General features: G+C 43.7%; 1 protein-coding gene across 13 annotated transcripts in view; it reads left to right on the top strand.

Moving 5' to 3' along the window:
• Positions 1-26,003, top strand: part of LOC140742052 (uncharacterized) — a 194,965-nt gene that overhangs the window by 73,483 nt on the left and 95,479 nt on the right. For 11 of the 13 annotated variants that reach the window (XR_012102199.1, XM_073072790.1, XM_073072789.1 and 8 more), the window contains 2 exons: positions 273-2,193; positions 3,117-3,251. Coding sequence is in view for 12 of the 13 variants with exons in the window: in XM_073072790.1 (XP_072928891.1) it covers positions 321-2,193; positions 3,117-3,251 (2,008 nt within the window). In the remaining variant the exon portion in view is untranslated. The remainder of the gene's footprint in view (positions 1-272; positions 2,194-3,116; positions 3,252-26,003) is intronic. The other 2 variants (XM_073072791.1, XM_073072788.1) reach the window with 1 other exon arrangement.

The raw sequence follows: 26,003 nt of genomic DNA, 5'->3' as shown, positions 1-26,003 counted from the left end.
CCACGTGGTCATGGGGAGAATGTAGAAACTCCCTACATAAAGCAGCAGAAAGGAACCCAGGTCGCTGGTTCTGTAATACTACCTCACCAGGTAGTATTAATTTGGCACTATTTATACTTTTATTGTAATATACTTTATAAAGTAAATTTTTAATGTCCTGTACTGTACTGCTGCTACAAACCAGAGCGTTTCACAACATATGTCAGTGATAATATGGCTGATTTTGATTCAGATTAACTTCTAAATAACTTGGAATCTGAATGTTATTTCAGGTACTAGAAATGATTGCTTAAGACATCGGTGTGAGTTGGAAGACTAGGATGGTGATGGAGCACCCAGATGTGCAATGGACCTGGCTGCACGTTATCTTCTGTTCCAGCATCATTCAAACCACGGCCATATCTCTTCATGCCAAAAGTGATTTATCATCTGGTGGCAATACAATTTACATTTATTCCACCAAAGCTGTTCATGATGGGAACTCAAATCCTCCAGGCGGTTCTCCTCAATCCTTGCCAGAAATCTCCAGCAAAGTCTCCACTAATGAGGAACCTGACCCACCTATCCACTCGGGAATGTCCCCTTTGTACCTGAGCACATCATCGAGGGGAAATTCGTCTGATTTTAGTGGTGATGATGAGGATCTGGTGTTTGATGATGAGGATCTGGTTTTCAATAGTGAGGATAATAACAACATTGAAGAAGTCAAACAGGACATTACTGAATCTCAAGCATTTATTTTAGGAAATGGATCTGTTCCATCAGTCATATCTGCTGATACAAATTCCTCTTCTGATTATTCTTTGTTGAAGCCATTTAATAGTACCTCAGTTTATAAATCAACCCAATCTGTTCAAAACCCCAAACATTCTCAAGGCAGTGGAACAGTGCACGACATCTCTTTTCTCCAACATTCCACAGCAACATTTCCAAATGATGATTTATTCTTTGAGGTCAATTCTCACCATATGACACTTCCACACACTGAAACCATGCAAACAACACCAAGACCTCTTGTAGCTCTGGGAAATATGAATCCAACATTGACTTCAGATCATTTGGTGACTGAGAAACCATACTTTATCACTACTTCCTATGTGTCATCAGGAGAGGAAAAACCTGTTCTGGAAATCAAAAGGAATCATGATCAAATGCTTACTCCATTGGTTACTGAGTCTTCTGCAAAATGGCCTCAGGATTTTGTTTCAAAGAAACTGAGTGTGAATCACATGAGTCCAGCACCCATGCGTTCTGCTTCTCCTTTGATCACAGGGTCTAGTTATTCTGCAATGATGAGTGAAAAGTTATTAATAGTCAGTCGACCTGCTGCTGATGTTTCTGAACTACATAATCGGACAGATACATTCAGTCGAGCTAACACAATAGATGCCAATGCCCAATTCTTTGCCCAACGCGCTTCCAATAGTGTAGAACACCTTCCAAAGTTGACAACAACACCTGCTTCTGAGAGGCAGGCGTGGTGGCAAACTACTGATCGAGCTTATCCACGACTGAAGGTCCTCAGTGCTACGGACAGGATGTCTACATCGCAATGGGTTAGAATGTCAGCATATGATACAGATAAGTTCTTGCCTTCCCAGCAAACCACCCAGACATACGTCACCTCAGAACAAGGAAATTACATCTACACCAATCCAGCGGACAGCTCAGCAACGGTCATTGAGATGCTGGAAGATCCCCAGTTCCTTGATGGTCAACCAACTAATACTAAACAGGGTTCTGTAGTGAGAGGTTCTTTCCCCAATGGATTGGCCACCATCTCTCCAACAGCAAGGCTGCAGTATCTGACCTTAAAAGGAAATAGAAATGCACTGTCATCGATTGAGCCAACCAGAGTGGTCACCACAACGTACTTCTCACCATTAACGGCATGGAGACATGGCCCATCAAGAGAACCCAACACAGCTATTGAATCGGCCAAAACAGAATCCATACCAAGTGGCCACTACATGGCAATGCTAAAGACGAGGCCTACTGTGCTAGCGCAACAGCTGACAGCAAAGATCTCAAACAGAACAAATGTTTCTGTGACCCTGCCACCTCTAACACAGGGAGGGCTTGGGACCAAATCGATAAGCACCACTTTGAGTTTGCCACGGGCAACAACCAAAGTCCCTTTGCCCAGTTCCCGCCCTACAAAGATGTCTATAGCAGAAACAACAACGAAAGGAGGTGAGCTATTATCTTTTTTCTGTTTTTCACCAAGTTATCTGAATGAATTTAATTGGTTCTGCCTTGGTTAAGAATTTTGCAAGGATGCAATATGTGTTAAATAATGTCACATCCAGCTAGAGATAAGGATAAGGGTAACTCACATGCAAAGATTCCAGCCCAGACTATCGAGAAGTGGTCTGTGCAGAAATGGAAGGTACGTGTGCAGTAGCAACTTTTACATTCTTGCCTTCACAAAATCACCCGTCCTACTTCTAATGTGGGAAGAGCGAGGCATTCACCAATTAATCCTTATTATGTCAAAAATTCATGCATAATCATAAACTGTGCCCCCTTGCTAAACCTGATTTTGTTTAATTATTTTGGGATGGAGGAAGGTATATATGTGTGTACTCATGAATCCAGTCTCTTCAGCTGAATTGAACCAGATTTGCTTATCTTGATCAGAAGATCTGCATCCACTTAAGTTTTGAGTTGCAGGACTGCGGGTCCCTGGTTAGAATAATTTCAATCCAGTCTCCTGGATTGGAGGATTGTTAGATGGCCTCTGTGAAAGTATGGAAGAGGCATGAATGGAAAAGCATTATGGATGATCCCAACAAGTATATCAAAAGGTAGATAGTTTATATCTATGGCTGAACATCCCCTTCAGCTCAATACATAGTGGAAGGAGAAAGTGCTAGTGTATTTCAGTGATTGTATATGTACCTGAGGATTGGTGAAATTTTCTGTACATAAAGCTGTTCAGCAGGGGTGTCTCTGTGTACGTGGTGGTCATCTTCAATGGAAGACCTTTCAGCATGTACAATAAAAACAGTGAAAGCAGTTGCTGTAAATGGGTGTATTACTAAATATGCAGATAGGAAATGTGCACATAATATTTCAGTTCCAGATCTCAGATCTAATTTGGGTGTTTTGCACAGGTCCTGTTAAAGTGGGTGTTAAGCCTCCTTTTAAAGGTACTGTGACAGAAGGAACATTGCCATCAGCTACCAGAACACCTGGAAACCATTACAATGTCATGACAACCGTGACAACAGTGACACGCAGCCAGTCAGGTGAGAGGTTGATTCTTAATTTGCTGTAGCAGTATCTAGAGAAACAAAGCTTGTTGCTTGATACTGTTGGCAGTTCTGCTTGCTTCATTTGGAATTGGTTGAAGTATTTTTCTGTCATTATAAACAGACTTAACATATTTTGAGATCCTTCAGTCAAAAAAGGTAGTTCTTCTGTTCTAGTATAAATATTGTTTACTCCAGTGATGTGATTATATTTAAAATGAATTACAGAAAGCCAAAACAACCTTTACTTGGGGCTGGATTAGTGAGGTGGGGTAGTAGGTAGTGGAGGCTCTTAAAACTGTCTTGCGTCGAACTTACACCTACCACCCTCCAACAATCTGCCACCTTGTACTTTGGGTAGAAGACCTGTGCTTGGAAGTAAATGTTGAAGCAACACTCCTTTTATTCAGTTTTTAAAAATCTTTAAAGCTGCAATTTTTCTCCCTGCAAAACCTGAAAATGTGCCAAATATTTTCCGCACAGACGATGTCTCAGTGTCTTTGCATTCTTTTTGCGTGGTGTTTCACTGATAGCTGAAGACATTCTGGGATTTGTTCCACTTAGGTTTCTGTTATTCCAAGTAAGTTATAAATTATTTGAGATAATATTCAGAGAAAGGAGGAGGAAGGAACTCGATGAGACTAATGAGATCACTGTGGAGCAAGACTGTGTGCACGCGTGAACTTAGCATTCAATTATCATTGACCTAGGGTGGTTAGATTACCATCTTCCCACTTTGTTATTTGGTATATTGAAAATCCAAGCTATTAGCCACAATTCCAATGTTGTTAATGAGTGAAGTTTTGCTTCTTGAGTGAAAGATTAAGAGGTGTGTGTGTGTTTTGGGAGTGGCACAGACTGTGGGTGTGGGGAAAGGGTATGATGAGAGATGTTGGAGTACGTGTCCTTCAGAATTTGGAGACAGTTGGAGTATGTTGGTTTAGGAATCAAGGTGTTTGAAGAGTAACTCCTTCCATTTCTAACTGCCAACATTTGTAGCATAAAGAACAATTATAAAATGCAATGGATTGGTAAATTGTGGTGTCTGAGTGAAATTCAACACAGAAGCTATGACATTAGTTGATCGCACACACGTTGGTCAAGGTAGAGCTATTCTGCCTAATTTTGCTTCCCAGTTCTTGGTCTGCAGATATAATAGTCACCCTGGCAGTGATTTGCCAATTCCCCCAACTCCATAAGTTTTTCTCAATTACCCTGATGTCATAAATTAATGACCTGTTGTCATTGATGTTGAGTCTTGTCCTTTCATTTGCTGTATGACGCTACCTCACTGTTCACTGAGTACAACTGCATTAAGGAGTTTGCCCAAACTCTATAGTTAAGGAGAGAAAACTTTTCCATCAGGAGCAGGCAGAGTGAGTGAGGAGAGATTTCATCAAAATGCCGGTATTCCTACATCTGTGATCAGGGCCTAATGAAGGGGCTCAGCTCAAAACATCAACTGCTTATTCTCCTGACCTGATGAGTCCCTCCAGCATTTTGTGTAGTTCTCCAGGGTACCACGGTAGCGTAGCAGTTAGCATGGTGATATGACAGTTCAGGGCATCAGAGTTCCAAGTTCAATTCCAACACATCTACAAGAAGTTGTATGTTCCTCCCCATGACTGCGTGGGTTTCTCCTGGGTGCTCCGGTTTCCTCCCACATTCCAAAGGTATACTGGTTAGTAGGATAATTGGTCACTGTAAATTGTCCTGTGATTTTTAGGCTAGGGTCACAGAGGTGTGTCACTCGGTGGTGCAGCTCGTTGGGCTGGAAGAGCCAGTGCTGCACTGCGTCTCTAAGTAAAAATAAATAAATTAAACAGGTCACAAACAAGAGAAAATTTTCAGATGCTGGAAAGCCAAGCAACACACACAAAATTTTGGAGGAACTCAGCAGGCCAGGCAGCATCTATGGAAAAAAATGTGCAGTCAATGTTTCAGGCCGGAACCCTTCGGCAGGACTGGAGAAAACAAGCTGAGCAGATTTAAAAGGTGGGTTGCTTAATTAAACAGAGTTTCCTCTCCAACAGCATGACTTCCCTCATGCCATTCCCATGTGCAAATGGCAGGGGAATCTCTCCATCTTCTCCTGGAAATAATCATTCACTGAAATGCAAGAAACCTCTGCTCTCATACATTGCGTATCTGAGGGCTCCTGGAACAGCTGGCATGTCCCTGTATATACACCCAGGGAATAAAGCTGCAATGGGAAGAGGGGGAGGGTGTGCTTGAACTCGAGAGGGAAGTACCAGGAAAATAAGAGAACCAAAAAGGAGATAATGAAGCTTTATTAAGGTGTATGATAGTTCATCACTTCTGCTTAGTTGTTTCGGATATGCTAGTCTAGGACAAGAATGGAGCAGAATTTCTCTCAGTTATGGTGAGAACATAAGAAATAGGCAGAAGTAACGTATGTCCGACTTTGCCACCGGTAGCCAGCAACAACGAGTTGAAGATGCAATCTGATCCACCATGACCTTATGAATGGTGGAGCAGGCTTGAGGGGCCAAGTGGCCTATTGCTACTCCTTATTCATATGTTCAAATGTAACTCCCTTAATGTCTAACTACCTCTTGATGGCTTGGTTATACTCAGTGGCTGCCTCCTTGGTAGAGAATTTCGAAGATTCACCATCTTCTGGGTAAAGAAATTTCTTCTCAACTTTCTCCTAAATGACGAATGCTTTACTTTGTCCGGACTTTTTTCTTGCCACCTACATGAAGTGAAATCTGTATTCTTGTATCTGCTGGGTCAGGCCCTGTTAAAACGATATATTTTTTAATAAGTGGAACCTGCGAGCAGTTTCAAACTCCGGGGAGTGTACATCTCACACAAACTCTCGTGGTCCCAGAACACATCCTACACAGTCGGGAAAGCTCACCAATGCCTCTACTTTCTGAGGAGGCTGAAGAGGGCTGGACTATGCACATCCATACTCATGTCATTCTATAGATGCACTGTAGAGAACATCCTGACAAGCGGTATCACAGCAGGGTATAAGAACTGCACTGTGGTGGACAGGCATGCCCTACAGTGAGTGGCCAAAACTGCTCAATGCATCACCGGTCTACCTGGAATCAAAGCCAGAAAGGTGCTGGAAAAGGGTCAGCAACATGGTGAAGGATCCCACCCACCTTGCTCGTAGACTGTTTGTCCCAGACCCAACAGGAAGGAGACTACATTGCATCCACGCCAGGACCACCAGACTCAAAAATAGTTACTTTGCCCAAGCAATAAGGTTGATCAACATCTCCACCCACTAACCCACCCGTCTACAACCTCAACCACCACAGATCAGTCGCCTCATATATAGATACTCCTACACCTAACATCACTTCTTGGACGTACAATTAATCTATGTATACAAGCTATCTTATGTATTTATGTTTTTTATTATTATGCTGTTCTTTATCTTGTGTATTTTTGGTGCTGCATCAGATCTGAAATAACAATGATTCTGTTCTCCTTTACACTTGTGCACTGGAAATGACATCAAACAATCTCGGTTAAAGACTACAGGCTCAGCCTGCTTAATCTCTGCTCTTGCATCAAATCCGCGGCAGCCCTTTGCTGATCTGCCTCTCACTGGTATATCCTTGATTAGATACAAGTAATTAGGAGACAAGTAGCATCCACTGTAGAGTGTGATTGTTGTCCTCTCAGTTCATCATTCAACCAGCATCACAGAAAGAACAAAATATCCTGGTGTTTATCTCATCGTGCACAAATTGGCTGAACCTGTCCTACATTATAGCACTGGATATATTCCAGGTGAAATTAATTGACAGTAAAGTTTTTTGGGCCATCCTGAGGTTGTGAAATGTACTGTATAAACACAGGACTTGCACTCTCCATGTGCTTTCACTCTGCTTTTTGAGCAGAGTCTTATCTCCTTTGGATTGTCATGGTCTGGAATTTTGGAACAAAATGTTATAGTTGTTTCTGCCTTCCATGGACCATCTGTTTTATGGAGCTCTGTACTGTAATGAGTCCAGCTTGAACCTGAATCATTGAGACTTCAGTGTTGGCTGGGTAGGTTTCCAGGGTGACCATCCATGATTGTTCTTGGCTAGCCTTAAAAATCTTCTGATATCTGACACTGACTGCACTGCTTGTACATGTCAGTGAACTCGGGTATTTACCAAACATTTTCTTTTGACAAAAATGCCTTAATTATAACTTTACTAATGGTAAAGGAATCAGTGGGAAGCTAGATGTGCCAGCCTTGTTTTATGAATTTGCATGTGCTTCAAGTGAGGATTTTATTTCACTTCTTTCAGACAGACTTGGAAGTCTTCCCTTATTCAGGAAATGGCTGATACGTTTACTTGGCTAGATAAAGTGCAAGCAGGCTGCAGTGAGAGTGGAAATCTTCAGAGAACCATTACAAACCCTTTCCAAATTATTTGTTATTTTAGTTAAAACAATTATAAATTTAAAATTCCTCTTTCAAGTTTTCTGCTCTTCGAAAGCTTTAAAGAAACTTGTGCAAAAATTACATAGATGTTGAAAAGGATTTAAACGGTTGGCTCATTTCCTTCTGGTGTTCCCCCCCTTTCTTTCTTCCATGGGCTTCTGTCCTTTCCTATCAGACACCCCTTCTCACGCCCTGTGTCTCTTTCACCAGTCAACTTCCCAGCTCTTTACTTCATCCCCCCTCTTCCAGGTATCACCTATCACCTTGTGTTTCTCTCTTTCCTCCTCCACCTTTTAAATCTACTCCTCATCTTTTTTTTCTCTACTCCTGCCAAAGGGTCTCAGCCCAACATTGACTGTACTTTTTTCCATAGATGCTGCCTGGCCTGCAGAGTTCCTCTAGCATTTTGTGTGTGTTGCTTGGATTTCCAGCATCTGCAGATTTCCTCTTGTTTGACACATTTCTATCTTGTATGGGTCTATGGAAATAATTTGAACCTCCACACCCAAAACTAAACAAAGAGTGGCTTTCGATGGGGTTAACTCCATTAATCTTGCATGACTTGTGAGAATCTAGATAGTATAAGGAAAGTCAAATTGACTTTGCATTCTGTTAGCTTTGGGTCTCTGGGTTTGTACTCATTGGAATTTAGAAGAATGAGGGGGAATCTCATTGAAATCTATCAAATACTGAAAGGCCTGAATAGAGTGGTTGTGGAGAGAACGTTTCCTATAGTGGGTGAGTCTGTTATCAGAGGGCACAGCCTCAGAATACAAGGATGTCCCTTTAGGACAGAGATGAGAAGTGAACGTCCCTTTAGCCAGGAGGTGGTGAATCTGTGGAATTCATTGCCAGAGGTGGCTTGGAGGCCGAAGTCATTGGTATATTTAAAGTGGAGGTTGATGGGTTTTGGAATAGTAAGGATGTCAAAAATTACAGGGAGAAGACAGGAGAATGGGGTTGAGAAAGATAATAAATCAGCGATGAAGGAATGACAGAGCAGACTCGATAGGCCAAATGGCCTAATTCTGCTCTTATGTTTTATGGTCTAATTAATTTCCACTATTGAAAATTTAAATAATACAACACAATCAATATATTTGCTAAGATAATGTGACTCCTTTCTTAACCATGAAAATAAAAAAAATGTTGCAGGTGCTGGAAATCTGTAACAAAGACAGAAAATGCTGGAAAAACTCAGCAGGTCAGGCAGTATCTGTGGAAAAAGAAATAGACAACTGTTTTGGTCAATGATCTTTTATCAAAACTGGCAAATGGAGAAATACAAGCTAGTTCTCTTAATGAAAGTTACTCTCATCTCTTCTGACAAAGAGTCTCGGCCCAAAACGTCACAGTGCTTCTCCTTATAGATGCTGCCTGGCCTGCTGTGTTCCACCAGCATTTGTGTATGTTGTTCTCATCTCTTCTACCCAGTTCTGATAGAGTGTCACAGACCTGAAAGCTGGCTGCTGCTTTTTCTACAGATGCTACCTGACCTGCTGAATATTTCCAGCTGTGTCTGCTTTTATTCCTGACTATAGCTTGCTTTGCTTTCTTAGAATATCAGGCACACAGACCATATTGAAGCCAGAGATGTTATGTGGCTGCCCTCTCTGGAATTGGAAATTTGTTCACGATGATGAAGCTTAGTAATATTCCGTTAATGCCCCTCCTCCCCTTTTTACCCCATCCCTGATTTATTTCCCACCCTTTTTTTTTCCTCTCTCTCTGCCCATCACTCTGCCTGTTCTCCATCTCCCTCTGGTGCTCTCCTCCCCCTTTTCTTTCTCCCTAGGCCTCCCGTCCCATGATCCTTTCCCTTCTCTAGCTCCGAATTCCTTTCGCCAATCACCTTCCCAGCTCTTAGCTTCATCCCTCCCCCTCCTGTCTTCTCCTATCATTTCACATTTCCCCCTCCCCCTCCTACTTTCAAATCTCTTACTATCTTTCCTTTCAGTTAGTCCTGATGAAGGGTCTTGGCCCGAAACGTCGACTGTGCTTCTCCCTATAGATGCTGCCTGGCCTGCTGCATTCCACCAGCATTTTGTGTGTGTTGCTTGAATTTCCAGCATCTGCAGATTTCCTCGTGTTTGCTTATTGGTTATCGATTTTGTTTTGCAGAGATGAGGGGCATTTATTCTTCTCCTCAAAAAGTAGTGGCATGTCACTCTCTACAAGAGAGCAGACGAAGCATTGGTTTGCTAACTCAAGTGAAAGCTGATATCACCAGCAATGAATGTGACACTCTCTCAGTACTGCACCAGTTTGCCTAAAAGTAGATTGTGATTGACTGTGAAGAATGCCACTCACTCAGTCATGGCTGACACAGTGAAATTAGACGTAGGGATTATATAATTTGATATTCCAAAACCCCAGCTAACATCATCAGAAAAGCCAGAGATCTTTCTCCGACTGTAGGGAAGAATGAGTTGGTGCAGAAATTGGTTTTTAAATGAAGTCCTTGATTGAAGTGAATCTTGGAAGAGATGTTAGTAGTATTATAAACACAAGAGATTCGGCAGATGCTCCAAATGTAGAGTAACACACAAAAATGCTAATGAACTCAGCAAGTCAGGCAACGTCGATTATTATGAAGAAAGAGTTGACATTTTGGGCCAAGACCCTTCATCAGCACCTAGGTCCAAAACGCTGACTCTTTCTTCCTTTCAGTAGATGCTGCCTGATCTGGTTTGTAGGGTGCTGGGCTGTTTAGGTATTTGACATACTGGTACAGTACACTGGTTGTGAGTGCAAGTGACTACAGGCTGACAGTCACGAATGTTATGAGGTATCATCAAAGTTACTTGAACAAGATTGGTTGATCATGGCTTGAATTCTCGCTGATAACAGTCAGTATAAAAAGAGAGTGAAAAGTATTTGCAACCATTTGCAGGAATGTAGGGTAAATGTGGACCCTTTGCACAGAATGGCCTATTCCTCTCTCAGACTTTCTCAGACTTGTTTATCACATTTTAGTTTTAATCTGGGTGTGGATTGAAGAGAGGTGAGTTCTCCTAAAGTGTGATGTAGGTTGTTTGTTCACAGCTGCCTACATCCTGGAGTGACATAGAAACATAGAAAACCTACAGCACAATACAGGCCCAAAATTCTGGTGGAACACAGCAGGCCAGGCAGCATCTATAGGGAGAAGCACTGTCGACATTTCGGGCCGAGATGTCGACAGTGCTTCTCCCTATAGTTGCTGCCTGGCCTGCTGTGTTCCACCAGCATTTTGTGTGTGTTGTTGTTTGAATTTCCAGCATCTGCAGATTTCCTCGTGTTTGCACAATACAGGCCCTTCGGCCCACAATGCTGTGCTGAACATATATACTTACTTTAGAAATTACCTAGGCTTACCCATAGCCCTCTATTTTTCTAAGCTCCATGTACCCATCCAGGAGTCTCTTAAAAGACCCCATCGTATCCGCCTTCACCACCGTCACTGACAGCCCATTCCACGTACTCACCACTCTCTGCATAAAAAAACTTAGCTCTGACATCTCCTCTGTACCTACTTCCAAGCACCTTAAACCTTAAAGCATCTTCACCTTGATGCTGAAGCATTTTCTTGTTCCCCATCCTGGCTCACACAATGTGACAAGATAAATTTATATACCAGAAACCGCCGTGACATACATTTACTTGCAGGCATTCACAGTAGAAAGAAGTACAATCGAATCAATGAAAAACTATAAGCAGAGACTGAGAAGAAACCAATGTGCGAAAGAAGGCAAACTGTACAAATAAAAATAAATTAATAAGGAAGTAAACCATACTGAGAAGATGATTTGAAGAGTTCTGGGGCCTGATGGTTGAAGCACAATAACTATTCTTGAACCTGGTGGTATGGGACCTAGGGCTCCGGTACCTGCTTTCTGATGGCAGCAACAAGAAGTGAGCATGGACTGGACGGTGGGGGCCATTGATGGATGCTGCTTTCCCATGACAGTGTTTCGTGTAGATGTGCTCAAAGATGGGGACAGCTTTACCCATCGTGGATTGGACTGTGATGGATGGTTTTCCATTATTGTCACAGTCTAAAGCTCAGAACTCCCTACCTTACAGAACCTTCAAAAGACTTCAACAGATCAGGAATGCTGATGGCCAGTGCTTTCACAGGGGCTATTTATTCTGTGACAGCATTAAATGTTCAGCCTGGTTTTGCATCAACCTGCACATCCCAGTATAGCAACACACACAAATGCTGGAGGAACTCAGAGGCCAGGCAGCATCTGTGGAAAAGAGCACAGTCGATGTTTCAGCTTGAGACCCTTCGTCAAGACAGAGAGGAAGGGAAAGAGGCCAGAAGCTGGAGGAGAAGAGAAGGAGCAGAAGCTGCGAGGGGAGAGGTGAGACTAATTGAGGGGGGAGGTGAGTGAGTGTGCAAGGTGGAATGGAGGAAGAACTGAAAGGGGAGAGGTGAGACCAGTTGAAGGGTGGAGGTGAGTGGATGTGCGAGGCGCAATGAAGGGAGAGGCTGCGAGGGGAGAGGTGAGACCAGTTGAGGGGGGGAGGTCAGTGAGTGTGCGAGGTGGAATGAAGGAAGGAGCTGGGAGGTGAAAGAGGTGAGACCAGTTGAGGGGGGGAGGTCAGTGAGTGTGCGAGGCGGAATGGAGGAAGAAGCTGAGAGAGGAGAGGTGAGACCAGTTGAGGGGGGGGAGGTGAGTGAGTGCGCGAGGTGGAATGGAGGAAGAAGCTGAAAGGGGAGAAGTGAGACCAGTTGAAGGGTGGAGGTGAGTGGGTGTGCGAGGCGCAATGAAGGGAGAGGCTGCGAGGGGAGAGGTGAGACCAGTTGAGGGGGGAGGTCAGTGAGTGTGCGAGGCGGAATGGAGGAAGAAGCTGAGAGGGGAGAGGTGAGACCAGTTGAGGGGGGGAGGTCAGTGAGTGTGCGAGGCGGAATGGAGGAAGAAGCTGAGAGGGGAGAGGTGAGACCAGTTGAGGGGAGGAGGTCAGTGAGTGTGCGAGGCAGAATGGAGGAAGAAGCTGAGAGGGGAGAGGTGAGACCAGTTGAGGGGGGGAGGTCAGTGAATGTGCGAGGCAGAATGGAGGAAGAAGCTGAGAGGGGAGAGGTGAGACCAGTTGAGGGGGGGAGGTCAGTGAGTGTGCGAGGCGGAATGGAGGAAGAAGCTGAGAGGGGAGAGGTGAGACCAGTTGAGGGGGGGAGGTCAGTGAGTGTGCGAGGCGGAATGGAGGAAGAAGCTGAGAGGGGAGAGGTGAGACCAGTTGAGGGGAGGAGGTCAGTGAGTGTGCGAGGCGGAATGGAGGAAGAAGCTGAGAGGGGAGAGGTGAGACCAGTTGAGGGGGGGAGGTCAGTGAGTGTGCGAGGCGGAATGGAGGAAGAAGCTGAGAGGGGAGAGGTGAGACCAGTTGAGGGGGGGAGGTCAGTGAGTGTGCGAGGCGGAATGGAGGAAGAAGCTGAGAGGGGAGAGGTGAGACCAGTTGAGGGGGGGAGGTCAGTGAGTGTGCGAGGTGGAATGGAGGAAGGAGTTGAGAGGGGAGAGGTGAGACCAGTTGAGGGGGGGAGGTCAGTGAGTGTGCGAGGCGGAATGGAGGAAGAAGCTGAGAGGGGAGAGGTGAGACCAGTTGAGGGGGGGAGGTCAGTGAGTGTGCGAGGCGGAATGGAGGAAGAAGCTGAGAGGGGAGAGGTGAGACCAGTTGAGGGGAGGAGGTCAGTGAGTGTGCGAGGCGGAATGGAGGAAGAAGCTGAGAGGGGAGAGGTGAGACCAGTTGAGGGGGGGAGGTCAGTGAGTGTGCGAGGCGGAATGGAGGAAGAAGCTGAGAGGGGAGAGGTGAGACCAGTTGAGGGGGGGAGGTCAGTGAGTGTGCGAGGCGGAATGGAGGAAGAAGCTGAGAGGGGAGAGGTGAGACCAGTTGAGGGGGGGAGGTCAGTGAGTGTGCGAGGTGGAATGGAGGAAGGAGTTGAGAGGGGAGAGGTGAGACCAGTTGAGGGGGAGAGGTCAGTGAGTGTGCGAGGCGGAATGGAGGAAGAAGCTGAGAGGGGAGAGGTGAGACCAGTTGAGGGGGGAGGTCAGTGAGTGTGCGAGGCGGAATGGAGGAAGAAGCTGAAAGGGGAGAAGTGAGACCAGTTGAGGGGGGGAGGTCAGTGAGTGTGCGAGGCGGAATGGAGGAAGGAGCTGAGAGGGGAGAGGTGAGATCAGTTGAGGGGGGGAGGTCAGTGAGTGTGCGAGGTGGAATGGAGGAAGAAACTGAGAGGGGAGAGGTGAGATCAGTTGAGGGGGGGAGGTCAGTGAGTGTGCGAGGCGGAATGGAGGAAGGAGCTGAGAGGGGAGAGGTGAGATCAGTTGAGGGGGGGAGGTCAGTGAGTGTGCGAGGTGGAATGGAGGAAGAAACTGAGAGGGGAGAGGTGAGATCAGTTGAGGGGGGGAGGTCAGTGAGTGTGCGAGGCGGAATGGAGGAAGGAGCTGGGGGGTGAAGTGCTGAAGAAGAAGGAATCCAATAGGAGAGGATAGTAGACTATGGAAGAAATGGAAGGAAGAGGAGAATCAAAAGGAGGTGAGGAGAAGAGTAGGAATGAGAGGGTAACCATAATGAAGAATGATAAAAGAGCGAAGGGGGGGAGGGAGGGATATTACTGGAAGTTAGAGAAATCGATGTTCATGCTATCAAGTTGGAGGGTACTGAGAATGAATATGAGGTGTTTCTCCTCCAGCATGAATTGGCCTCATCGTGGTAGTACAGGCAGCCATGGATGAACCATATTCTCAGTATTATTTATTTCCTTATTAATTTATTATTATTATTATTTTCTTGTGGCCATTCACAGTAAATACAAGAAGTACAGCAGAATTGATGAATAATCACTCATAATAAAGACAAACAACCAGTGTGCAAAAGACAACAAACTGCAAATACAAAAAGAAACAAAAACAAAATAATAATAAATAAGCAATAAATATTGAAATCATGAGGTGTAGAGTCCTTGAAAGTGAGTCCATAGTTGAGGAATCAGTTCAGTGATGGGGTGAGTGAAGTTATCCCCTCTGGTTCAAGAGCCTGATGGTTGAGTAATAATAACTGTTCCTGAACCTGATGGTACATCCTTCCTGACAGCAGCAGCGAGAAGAGAGCATGACCTTGATAGTTGGTTTTTATTTTAATGATACATGCTGCTTTTCTATGACAGTGCTCCTTGTAGATGAGCTCAGTGGTAGGGAGGCCTTTTCCTGTGATGGACTGGGCTGGATCCATTACTTTTTTAGGGCATTGGTGCTTTCCTACCAGGCAGTGATGCAACCAGTCAGTATATTCTCCACCATGCATCTATGGAAGTTTGATGACATGCAGAATCTAAGAAAGTTGAGGTGCTGCTGTGTCATTTCTGGGCTGAAATGGTAATGCTGAGGAATTCTTCACCTCCAGTCCCCTGATGAGGCCTGGCTGATAGACCTCTGGTTTCTTCCTCCTCTGGTCAATAATCTGCTCTTTGGTTTTGCTGACATTGAGTGAGAGGCTGTTGTGGGACCTTTCAGCCAGATTTCCAGTCTCCTTCCCATATGCTGATTTTTCACCACCTTTGATTTGGCCTCAACAGTGGTGTCATCATCAAACTTAAATATATATATATGTGTTTAGCCTCACAGTCATAGATATAAAGCAAGTAGAGCAGGGGGCTAAACACAGTCTTGTGGTGCACCTGTGTTGATGGTGATTGTGGAGGAGATGTAGTTGCCAATCTGAACTGACTGGAGTCTGTAAGTGAGGCAATCCAGGATCTGGTTGCACCCAGAGGCCTATCTCTTAGAGCTTATTGATTAACTTTGAGGGATGACGATGTTGAATGCAGAGCTGTAGTCAATGAAGAGCAATCTGATGTGTATATCTCCACTGTCCAGATTTCCCAGGGTTGAGTAAAGAGCCAATGAAATGGCATCTACAGTGTGCCTGTTGCTCTGGTAGATCCAAGTCACTCTTCAGGCAGGAGTTGATGTTTCATCACCAACCTCTCATAGCACTTCATCACCATGGACAATAGTCAGTGAGGCAGGTTACTACGTGCTTCTTAGGCACCTGTATAACCCAACTGCTACCTCAAACTGCTGGTAAGAGGTTAAAGATTTCAATGAATGGTCCAGCCAATTGATTAGCGCAGGTCTTCAGTACTCGGCCAGGTATCCCGTCTGGGCTAGATGCTTTCTGTGGGTTCATTCCCATATCGGATGCTCTCTCAACAGACTCTGAGACAGTATTCACAGTGTCATCGGGGACTGGGAGTTTGTGAAGAGGCCTCCATGTTTTGTCAGTCAAAGTGAGTGTAAAAGGAATTGAGCTCATCTGGGATCAAAACCTTGTTGTCACATATTTTGCTTGGTTTTTCTTTGTAAGAGGTGACAGCATTCAAGCCCTGCCACAGCTGTTGGTCATCAGTGATTTGTTTGGTCCAGAATTTCAAAAATCTTTTGAATAATGCACACTGTTGATATTTTAAGTTGCATTTATAATATTTTCTTCCACTGATTTTCAGTCGAAATTCTTCATAGACAAACATATTTCAAAGCTAGTCAAATATGTCTCCTGAGGGGTTCACTCTCAGCCTTGGTACTACCAGACATTACTTCACTTTGTCAGCAGCCATAGACAGAGTTAAAACAATTGGCAGCTACACAAGTCCTGTTTTTCAAAAAAATAGGGAAGCTTCCTCTATTTTCCATCATGATTCATCCACTAAGGATGTTTAACACTTTCTACATGCTTCTCTATTTCTTTAAGGAACTAAATGATTTGAAGAGCTACATTTCAATGTCTTGGAATTTACCAGTTTAGCAGCAACCCCCAACTCCCTATTGATGGTTGAGTTATGACCAGAGGGGATAACTTCACTCACCCTAACACTGAACTGTTCCCACACCCTATGAACTCTCTTTCAAGGAATCTTCATCTCATATTCTCCATATTATTGCTTATTTATTATTATTTCTTTTTATATCTGTACAGTTTATTGTCTTTTGACATTGGTTGATTGTTTTGTTGTGAGTAATTTTTCATTCATTCTATGGTATTTCTCTGTGAATGCCTGCAAGAAAATGTATCTAGGGTTGTATATGGGAACACATATGTACTTCAGTAATAAATTCACTTAGAGCATTGTCAGTCAAAGAAAGCCTTGTTTCTGAGCTGCAGTCTAACCTACAGTTACGTTCAGCATTTCATTTCAAATGTGCAGGACGTGTACAAATTCTAGCCTTAAGTAATCACATGAGGCCTGATTGAATTGAATTGACATTATTACTTACATCCTTCATATACATGAGGAGTAAAAATCTTTACATCACATCTGCATCTAAATGTGCAATGTGCAATTTATAGTAATTTCTAATAAATATTATGTACAACAGGATAGTCAATATAGCATAGAAGTACAGTTGTGTCAGCATGAATTAATCAGTCTGATGGCCTGGTGGAAGAAGCTGTCCTGGAACCTGTTGGTCCTGGCTTTTATGCTATGATACCGTTTTGCGGATGGTAGCAGCTGGAACAATTTGTGGTTGGGGTGACTTTGGTCCCCAATGATCCTTTGGGCTCTTTTTACACACCTGTCTTTGTAAATGTCCTGAATAGTGGGAAGTTCACATCTACAGATGTGCTGGGCTGTCTGCACCACTCTCTGCAGAGTCCTGCGATTGAGGGAAGTACAGTTCCCATATCAAGCAGTGATGCAGCCAGTCAGGATGCTCCCAATTTTGCCCCTACAGAAAATTCTTTGGATTTGGGGGCCCATACCAAATTTCTTCAACCGTCTGAGGTGAAAGAGGTGCTGTTGTGCCTTTTTCACCAAACATCTGGTATGTGCAGACCATGTGAGATCCTCGGTGATGTTTATGCCAAGGAACTTAAAAGCTGTTCACCCTCTCAACCCCAGATCCATTGATGTCAAAAGGGGTTAGCCTGTCTCCATTCCTCCTGTAGTCCACAACCAGCTCCTTTGTTTTTGCGACATTGAGGGAGAGGTTGTTTTCTTGACACCACTGTGTCAGGGTGATGACTTCTTCTCTGTAGGCTGCCTCATTATTGTTTGAGATAAGGCCGATCAATATAGTGTCATCAGCAAATTTAATTAGCAGATTGGAGCTGTGTGTGGCCACGCTGCCATGGGTATACAGAGAGTAAAGGAGGGGCTTAGGACACAGCCCTGAGGGGCACCAGTGTTCAGGGTCAGACGGACAGAGGTGAGGGAGCCCACTCTTACCACCTGCCGGTGATCTGACAGGAAGTCCAGGATCCAGCCTCACAAGGCGGGTGAAGGCCGAGGTCTCTGAGCTTCTTGTCAAGCCTGGAGGGAATTATGGTGTTGAATGCTGAACTGTAGTCCAAGAGCAGCATTTTCACATAAGCATCCTTCTTCTCCAGATGTGTGAGGATGGTGTGTAGAGCTGTGGCTTTTGCGTCATCTGTCGATCGGTTGTGTCAGTAGGTGAATTGTAGGGGGTCCAGTGTGGGTGGTAGTAGCTGCAGATGTAATCCTTGACCAGCCTCTCAGAGTATTTGCTTGTTATTGAGGTGAGTGCGACAGGACACCAGTCATTCAGACATGCGCTGTAGAGATATTACTGAGATCAATAATTCTCAGGCAAATTAAATGAGCAGCTTCTGATGGGTTTAATAGGGATATTAGGAAGTTGCTGTCAGTACCCCAGTTCATCCAGAAGCTTCACTACACATCTGAGCTAGAACTGAAATAGATGAAATAATGTGTAACAGCTATATTTGGGGGATAGATGCCAACTAAGCACCCCTGAAGCTGCTTTTCCATTCCAGTGTAACCCAGATTACAGTATAACCCAGATTTTAATGATATGATATACTTCATTTACTACACCATCACCTCTCCAGCGTTGAAAATTAAGTTTTCATGATTCTTTCAATTTATGATTAATTGGATCTGTCACACATTCAACTTGCTGTTTCTTCCAATGAAAATTCCCAGAGAGGATCTTCAGGAAAAGCCAAGAGCGCATGGTTGCAATGAATGATCTGTATGAACAAAACAAAACAAGAATTCACTGTACCAAGGTAGATGAAAATGGGAGTAATTTACCATTACAATCCTGTTGTTGTTCTGGCAATCCACAAGAGACTGACCTTGAGACCCTCTGTTGGTTGTGGGTGCTGTGTCCTAGCTATTAACCATGCATCAGGCTCTCCCTCTGTACACAGCTGATGAATCCAAAAGAAAAGCAGAGACTGATCCAGTTTGGCACCAGCAGCATCACAGGAGTTGCCTATTCAGTGCTGAATTCAGAGTAGGCTACCTTAGAGACTCCAGTTCTGGATTTTTCCTCAGGGTTTACTCCCGAAGTTTTCATCATGATTGGGTACAGCCCAAGACAGTCGAGGTTGGAGATCAGAACTTTCCTTCTCCTGGGTAAGCTGCCAACCGAGGCAGATGAATCCCATCTGCCCAAAGTGTCTGGTTTTAAGGTGCCAGTAACCCACCGTTGCCCCTTCTCCTTTCAATAGAAACGGTTCCGCTGTGCTTAGTAGCTAAACCACATGTGAAGTTCTGGAACTGGACTTGGTTGTCAGAGGCTATTTGAGGTGCATAGCAATGGGAGCATTTAATAGGTAGTGGGGTTTTATCCACACTAACACCTTGGCTGTAACAAATTTAAGGAACAATATTACATTGAATATATAATTATTCATAAAGTTCTGTAAAACAGAACTTACACATTATGTTAACACTTCTGTTCCATTTGCAATTTCTTGTATATACAGTTCTCCTACCCATTGTCATTTCCCTTTCCTCAAAGTCACCTATTATTCCAAATTGTATATCTGTTGCCATCCTCATTGTTACTGGCTCAACAATATGTGGGAGTACTTCATTGTGCAGATTGCAAGCTTTCTGAATAGAAGTTATCACAAGGGTAGTAATGATAGGTGTTAAGTGTTAGCTCTTTTTTGTAAAAAAAAAACTCTCTGCCTTTGGATTGGAAGCAGGCTACTGGTTACAAGAAAGTGGTGGATTGGATGAAATCAAAAGGATGCAAAAATCAGAATCAGGTTTATTATCACCGGCATGTGTCATGAAATTTGTTAATTTAGCAGCAGCAGTTCAATGCAATACATAATATAGAAGAAAAAAATAAATGAATTACAGTATATGTATATTGAATAGATTAAAAATCATGTAAAAACAGAAAAAATATATTTTAAAAATGAGGTGGTATCCAAGGGTTCAATGTCGATTTAGGAATTGGATGGCAGAGGGGAAGAAGCTGTTCCTGAATCACTGAGTGTGTTCCTTCAGGCTTCTGTACCTCCTACCTGATGGTAACAGTGAGTAAAGGGCATGCCCTGGGTGCTGGAGGTCCTTAGTAATGGACGCTGCCTTTCTGAGACACCACTCCCTGAAGATGTCTTGGGTACTTTGTAGGCTAGTACCCAAGATAGAGCTGACTAGATTTATGACCCACTGCAAAAACATATTTAAATGTTTGAACGGATTCATTTTGTTGTAGTTTTCCTGAGGACAATGAACATTGGCTTCTTTATCCAGTGAAAGCTCCAATTCAAGCCTGAACATGCTTGGTTATGTAGCTTATTATCTTGTTGCTGTAATCTTGAACTTAATTGTGATGGTAACTCAATTACTACATACAAATCTATTCTAACAGGATAAGAGCTAGACTTGGGCACAAATAACAAATTTAATTGAAGGTTGTGAACAGTTCAAGTGAATTTTACCAACCTGCATGAGTCACCTTGTTCTAAAACTCTTGAGTAAAGTCCAATGTGGCTGCTCTCAAGTTCTGTATCTCTATTGAATGTGCATTGATACGTCATCAAATCAGCTTAAAAAAATGATTGCCTGATCTCCTTGGAAAAAATTTCCTCAGATCCCAAATCCCTGAAATGTAATGAGGGCATGATTACATCATCATTCGTGCGGTCATACGGTCATTGGACACTACAGCACTGAAACAAGCCCTTCAGCCCATCTAGTCCAGACTGAACTACCGTAAATTCCGGTGTATAAGCAGACCCCCATTTTCAAGGTTTAAAAAGTGACTTTTTCCTGTTACCTTTGTATAAGCCGACCCCTTTTGTAGAGGTTTTTGATTTAACCAGAAAAGATCACAAGATCTCACATGCCGCTACTCAGCTTTGCTGGATCCAGAACCTGGAAATTTTGTGAACCAATACTGCTAAGAAAACAGGCCTACACATTGTAGAGCATTATAAGCGAATTCTTAATAAGTAAATCAGGGAGGGAAATTTTGGATTAGGTTTTCAATGGAAAAGAATCCTTTGAAATGTAACCCCTGTGAAACTATTTAACGCCCATCTTAATCTTGTTAAAACATAACATGGGGTGACGGGATCAGTACATGTACTCAGTATTGAGTTTGTGACCACCATGTACAAAAGATTAAAACAAATGTGATATGATGCTGGCTTCAAGCTGAAGGTTGTTGATTTTGCTAAAGGAACAAATAATTCTGCTGCCCCCTGATAAGAAGTTTAGTGTAAACGAGAAACAAGTGAGAGAATGGAGAAAGACAGAGGACACGCTGAGGGAAATGCCAAAGACTAAATGTGAAAACTGCGGGAAAACATGCCAGTGGTCAGAACTGGAAGAAAACATTTTAGAGTGGGGGAATCACCAGCGATCGTCCAGATACGTTGTTACCAGAGAATTGATTCGAGTTCAAGTGTTGAAATGGGACAAAAAACACCGTGACGTCAGTGAAAATTTCAAAGCTATGTGAAGTTGGTGCACCCGATTTATGAACAGACATGATCTTGTGTTGAGACAAAAAACAAAGATTGCTTAGAAAATTCCTGCGGGGTGTTGTTGTTTACGTTCAAGAACGCTGCTGGATGGACGAAGTGGGTTGCTTGAAGTGGGTTAAAGAGGTGTGGCGTTGACGTCCCGAACGTTTCAGGAAGGAAAAGTCGCTACTTGTCTGGGACATGTTCAAAGCAGACTTGTCAGGTGAGACAAAAGCAGCTTTGAAAGCTGAAAATACGGACACTGCAGTCAGCCCTGGTGGTTGGATGTCTGTTCTCCAGCCACTAGATGTGAGTTCAAACAAACCATTCAAAGAATTCATGCGTCAACAGTAGAACGAATTTGACTCAAAAACAGCCAATAAATACAACCTGCCTTCTGTCTATTCGTTTTTCCAAAGTTGGCACCCTCTGTATAAGCCAACCCCCTAATTTTAGGACCAAAATTTGGGGCCAAATTCTCGGCTTATACACCGGAATTTACAGTATTGTTCTGACTAGTGTCATCAACCTGCTCTCTATACCCCTGCCATCCATGTAGTTCAAGTTCAAGTTATCATCTAACTGCACATGAACATAACCAAGCAAAACAGTGTTCCTCTAGGGCTAAGGTGCAAAACGTAATACCAAGAGCACACAGCACGAATAGCACGTACAGTTATGATTTCAGGAAAAAAGAATTACCAGTTTGAAAAATAATGAGAGTATTATTGGGGTAGGGAGATGGTTTAAATTAAATTAAATTTCCTGAAAGGGAATGCAGGTAACAGTGTATCCATAAAACATAGGAGCAGAATCAGGCCATCTGGCCCATCGAGTCTACTCCACCATTCAATCATGGATGATCCTTTTTTTCTATCTCCTCCTCAACCCCATTTCCTGGCCTTCTCCCCGTAACTTTTGATGGCACGTCCAATCATGAACCTATCAATCTGCATTGCATCGCATTGCATTAACTGCATTGCATTTGTGGTTTCTAAATGACAATAAACTGAAACTGAACTGAAATGCACCCAATGACCTGGCCTCCACAGCTACACATGGCAACAAATTCCACAAATTCACCACCCTTTGACTAAAGAAATTTCTCCGCATCTCTGTTTTGAAAGGGTGCCCCTCTATCCTGAGGCTGTGTCCCCTTGTTCTAAACTCTCCTACCATGGGAAACATCCTTTCCACATCTTCTCTGTCTAGTCTTTTCAACCTTTGAAAGGTTTCAATGAGATCTCCCCTCATCCTTCTGAGTTCCAGCAAGTCCAGGCCCAGAGCCATCAAATGTTCCTCGTGTGATAATCCTTTCATTCCTGAAATCATCCTTGTGAACCTCCACTGGACCCACTCCAATGCCAGCACATCTTTTCTAAGATGAGATGCCTGAAACTGCTCACATTAGTCAAGGTGAGGCCTCACCAGTGCCTTATAAAGCCTCAGCATCACATCCTTGCTCTTGTATTCTAGACCTCTTGAAATGCTAGCCCTCAGGGCTGTGTGCTCAGTCCACTGCTGTTCACTCTGCTGACCCACGACTGTGCTGCAACACACAGCTCGAATCACATCTTCAAATTCGCCGATGACATGACCGTGGTGGGACTCATCTGCAAGAACGATGTGTCAGCTTACAGAGAGGAGGTGCAGCGGCTAACGGACTGGTGCAGAGCCAACAACCTGTCTCTGAATGTGAACAAAACAAAAGAGATGGTTGTTGACTTCAGGGGAGCACGGAGTGACCACTCCCCGCTGAACATCGACGGCTCCTCGGTAGAGATCGTTAAGAGCAGTAAATTTCTTGGTGTTCACCTGGCGGAGAATCTCACCTGGTCCCTCAACACCAGCTCCATAGCCAAGAAAGCCCAGCAGTGTCTCTACTTTCTGCGAAGGCTGAGAAAAGTCCATCTCCCACCTCCCCCCACCATCTTCATCACATTCTACAGAGGATGTATCGAGAACATTCTGAGCAGCTGCATTACTGCCTGCCACACGCTGCACCCGCAAAGCTAACAGCATTGCGAAGGACCCCATGCACCCCTCACACAAATTCTTCTCCCTCCTGCCATCTGGCAAAAGGCACCGAAGCATTCGGGCTCTCACGACCAGACTGTGTAACAGTTTCTACCCCCCCAGCCATCAGACTCCTCAATACCCAGAGTCCAGACTGACATTGTAATGTGTCCTCTACTGTGCCTATTGTCTTGTTTATTAATTATTGTACTGTTCTGCACTGTTTTGTGTACTTTATGTAGTCCTCTGCAGCTTTGTAGTCTAGTGCAGTTTTTAAGTTGTTTTACATAGTCTAGTGTAGTTTTGTGTTGCTTCATGTAGCACCAGGGTCCTGGAGGAACGTTGTTTTGTTTTTACTGTGTACTGTTCCAGCAGTTTATGGTTGGAATGACAATAAAAGCAACTTGAACTTGAACATGGCATTTGTCTTTCTCACCACCAACTCAACCTGCAAGTTAACCTTTAGTGTTTTGCACAAGTCCCCCTGCATCTCAGTTTCCTGGATTTTCTCCCCGTTTAGAAAATAGTCCACACATTTATTTCTACTACCAAAGTGCATGACCATGCATTTTCCAACATTGTATTTCATTTGCCACTTTCTTGCCCATTCTCCTAATCTGTCCAAGTCCTTCTGCAGCCTTTCTGTTTCCTGCACAACACCACCAGTCACTGGCAACCAACCAGAAAAGGATCCTGTTATTCCCACTGATTGCCTCCTACCGATCAGCCAATGCTTTAAACATTAGCCAGTAACTTCCCTGTAATACCGTGGGCTCATAACTTGGTAAACAGCCTCATGTGTGGCATCTTGTCAAAGGCCTTCTGAAAGTCCAAATATACAACATCCACTGCATCCCCTTTATCTACCCTAAATATAGTATCATCTATAGAAAGACCAGCAAACCGAGAGAACTTATGAAAAGGACAGGAAAACCTTGATGTGCTCCAATGCACTATGTAAATAGAAATCTTTTTTCTAATCTGCGTTTTGTAAGAGTGTAAAGCCAAGACTGTGAGGTAATCACCTTGAGCTGCTGAATGCTGTCAGCTGGCATCAGCCAAGACATGGATTCCACCTCGACAGCTGACACGGAGCATCCGTGCAAGTGGTCTGCAGCAGTCTGCAAGAAGGGCTAAGGTTTCAAATCTCGTTTTGTGTGTTAGGAACCGAATACCTGATACTTGATATTCCCAGGAGTGGCTACATTGAAATTGTCTCTTTGTTTTAGGAAATGTTACCTCAGGCACAAAGGAATTTTCCCCTGGGATCAATTTCAACCCTGCTATTTTAAAGGAATGCTGAAATCTGCCAATGGGAAATCTAAAAGCTGAACAGAAAAAATCCCACTCACAAATTCAGATATGCTAAGCAGAGAATTGTTCTCCAAAAGGACCAACAACCTTTTGCGTATTGGACATAGTTGGGTGCAACAGTTAGCTGAAGCTATTACACTAGAGTTCAATCCCAGCATCCTCTGTAAGGAATCTCTGTACTTCCAGCAATGGAATGTGTAGGTTTTCCGTGGGTCCACCATCCAAAGATGTACCGGGTGGGTCATTTAGTCATTGTACATTATTCTGTGATTAGGTTGCTGTTAAATCAGAGTTGTCGGTGGTTTGAAGAGCAGATTCTACGCTGTATCTCTAAATAAGTAACTAAGTAACTTCTTCAGTTAGCTAAGTGAAACAGTACCATGTTTGTTATTTACTGCAGGACAGAGTACTGGAAAGCCTATTCATCATTGAATTGGTATGGTCAAGAAGGAGGTTACTCTGCCCATTGAGTTCATGCTGGCTCTTCATAAAGCAACCCAGTCAGTTCTAATTCTCCACTTTCTATATCAAATCCCTATTTGGATCCTTTTTGAAAGTCCTAATTTCCAGCACTCTTCCAAGCTGTGAAATCAAGATCATAACCTCTCTGCATCTTAAATTCCATTTTCAACCCATGCCCTCACCTCTTACCAGTTGCTTTGAATCTGTGTTCCCCAGTCATTTACCATTCATGTCTTTCTGTTTACTCATGCTAAACCCAACACTATCAAGTCTTTCACCCTCCCCTCAATTCAACAGGATCTGTGTGTTTTCCCCTCAGTGAATCCTGCTCACACGTACAGTATGCAACCAATTCTGGTGACCAGTCCAACGCAGTGGAGTATTGGAGAAGAATATAATCTTTATTTTTTTCACGTTCAATGTTTGCCTCACTGCAGGGGGGAGTCGTTTTTTTATTTGCTAGTTTCTAATTCTTTCCTGAACTGACTGGCTCATTTCAGAGAGCAGCTAAAAATCAATCACTCTGGTAGATCCAGAAGTTACATATGGTTAGATTGCAAAGGATTATTTAACTTCTTTCCCCATTGTGAGGTTTTCTCCGAAGTGTACAAGACAATAGAAGGAATGGATTGAATGGATTGCCAGAGACCTTTCCCAGGGCAGAAATGGCTAACATGAGGGTTGATTGGAGGAAATTATATATAGCCCAAGTCTCTAAGTGACATACATGTCCTGTGAGTTGTTGGTGCATGAGCGTTATCAGCAAGAACAAGCCCCCAGCAGTCTGCAGATGAAAATAGACA

The sequence above is a fragment of the Hemitrygon akajei genome, chromosome 19 (assembly GCF_048418815.1).
Source record: "Hemitrygon akajei chromosome 19, sHemAka1.3, whole genome shotgun sequence".
Lineage (NCBI taxonomy): Eukaryota > Metazoa > Chordata > Chondrichthyes > Myliobatiformes > Dasyatidae > Hemitrygon > Hemitrygon akajei.
This window is presented reverse-complemented; position numbering and strand designations above follow the sequence as displayed.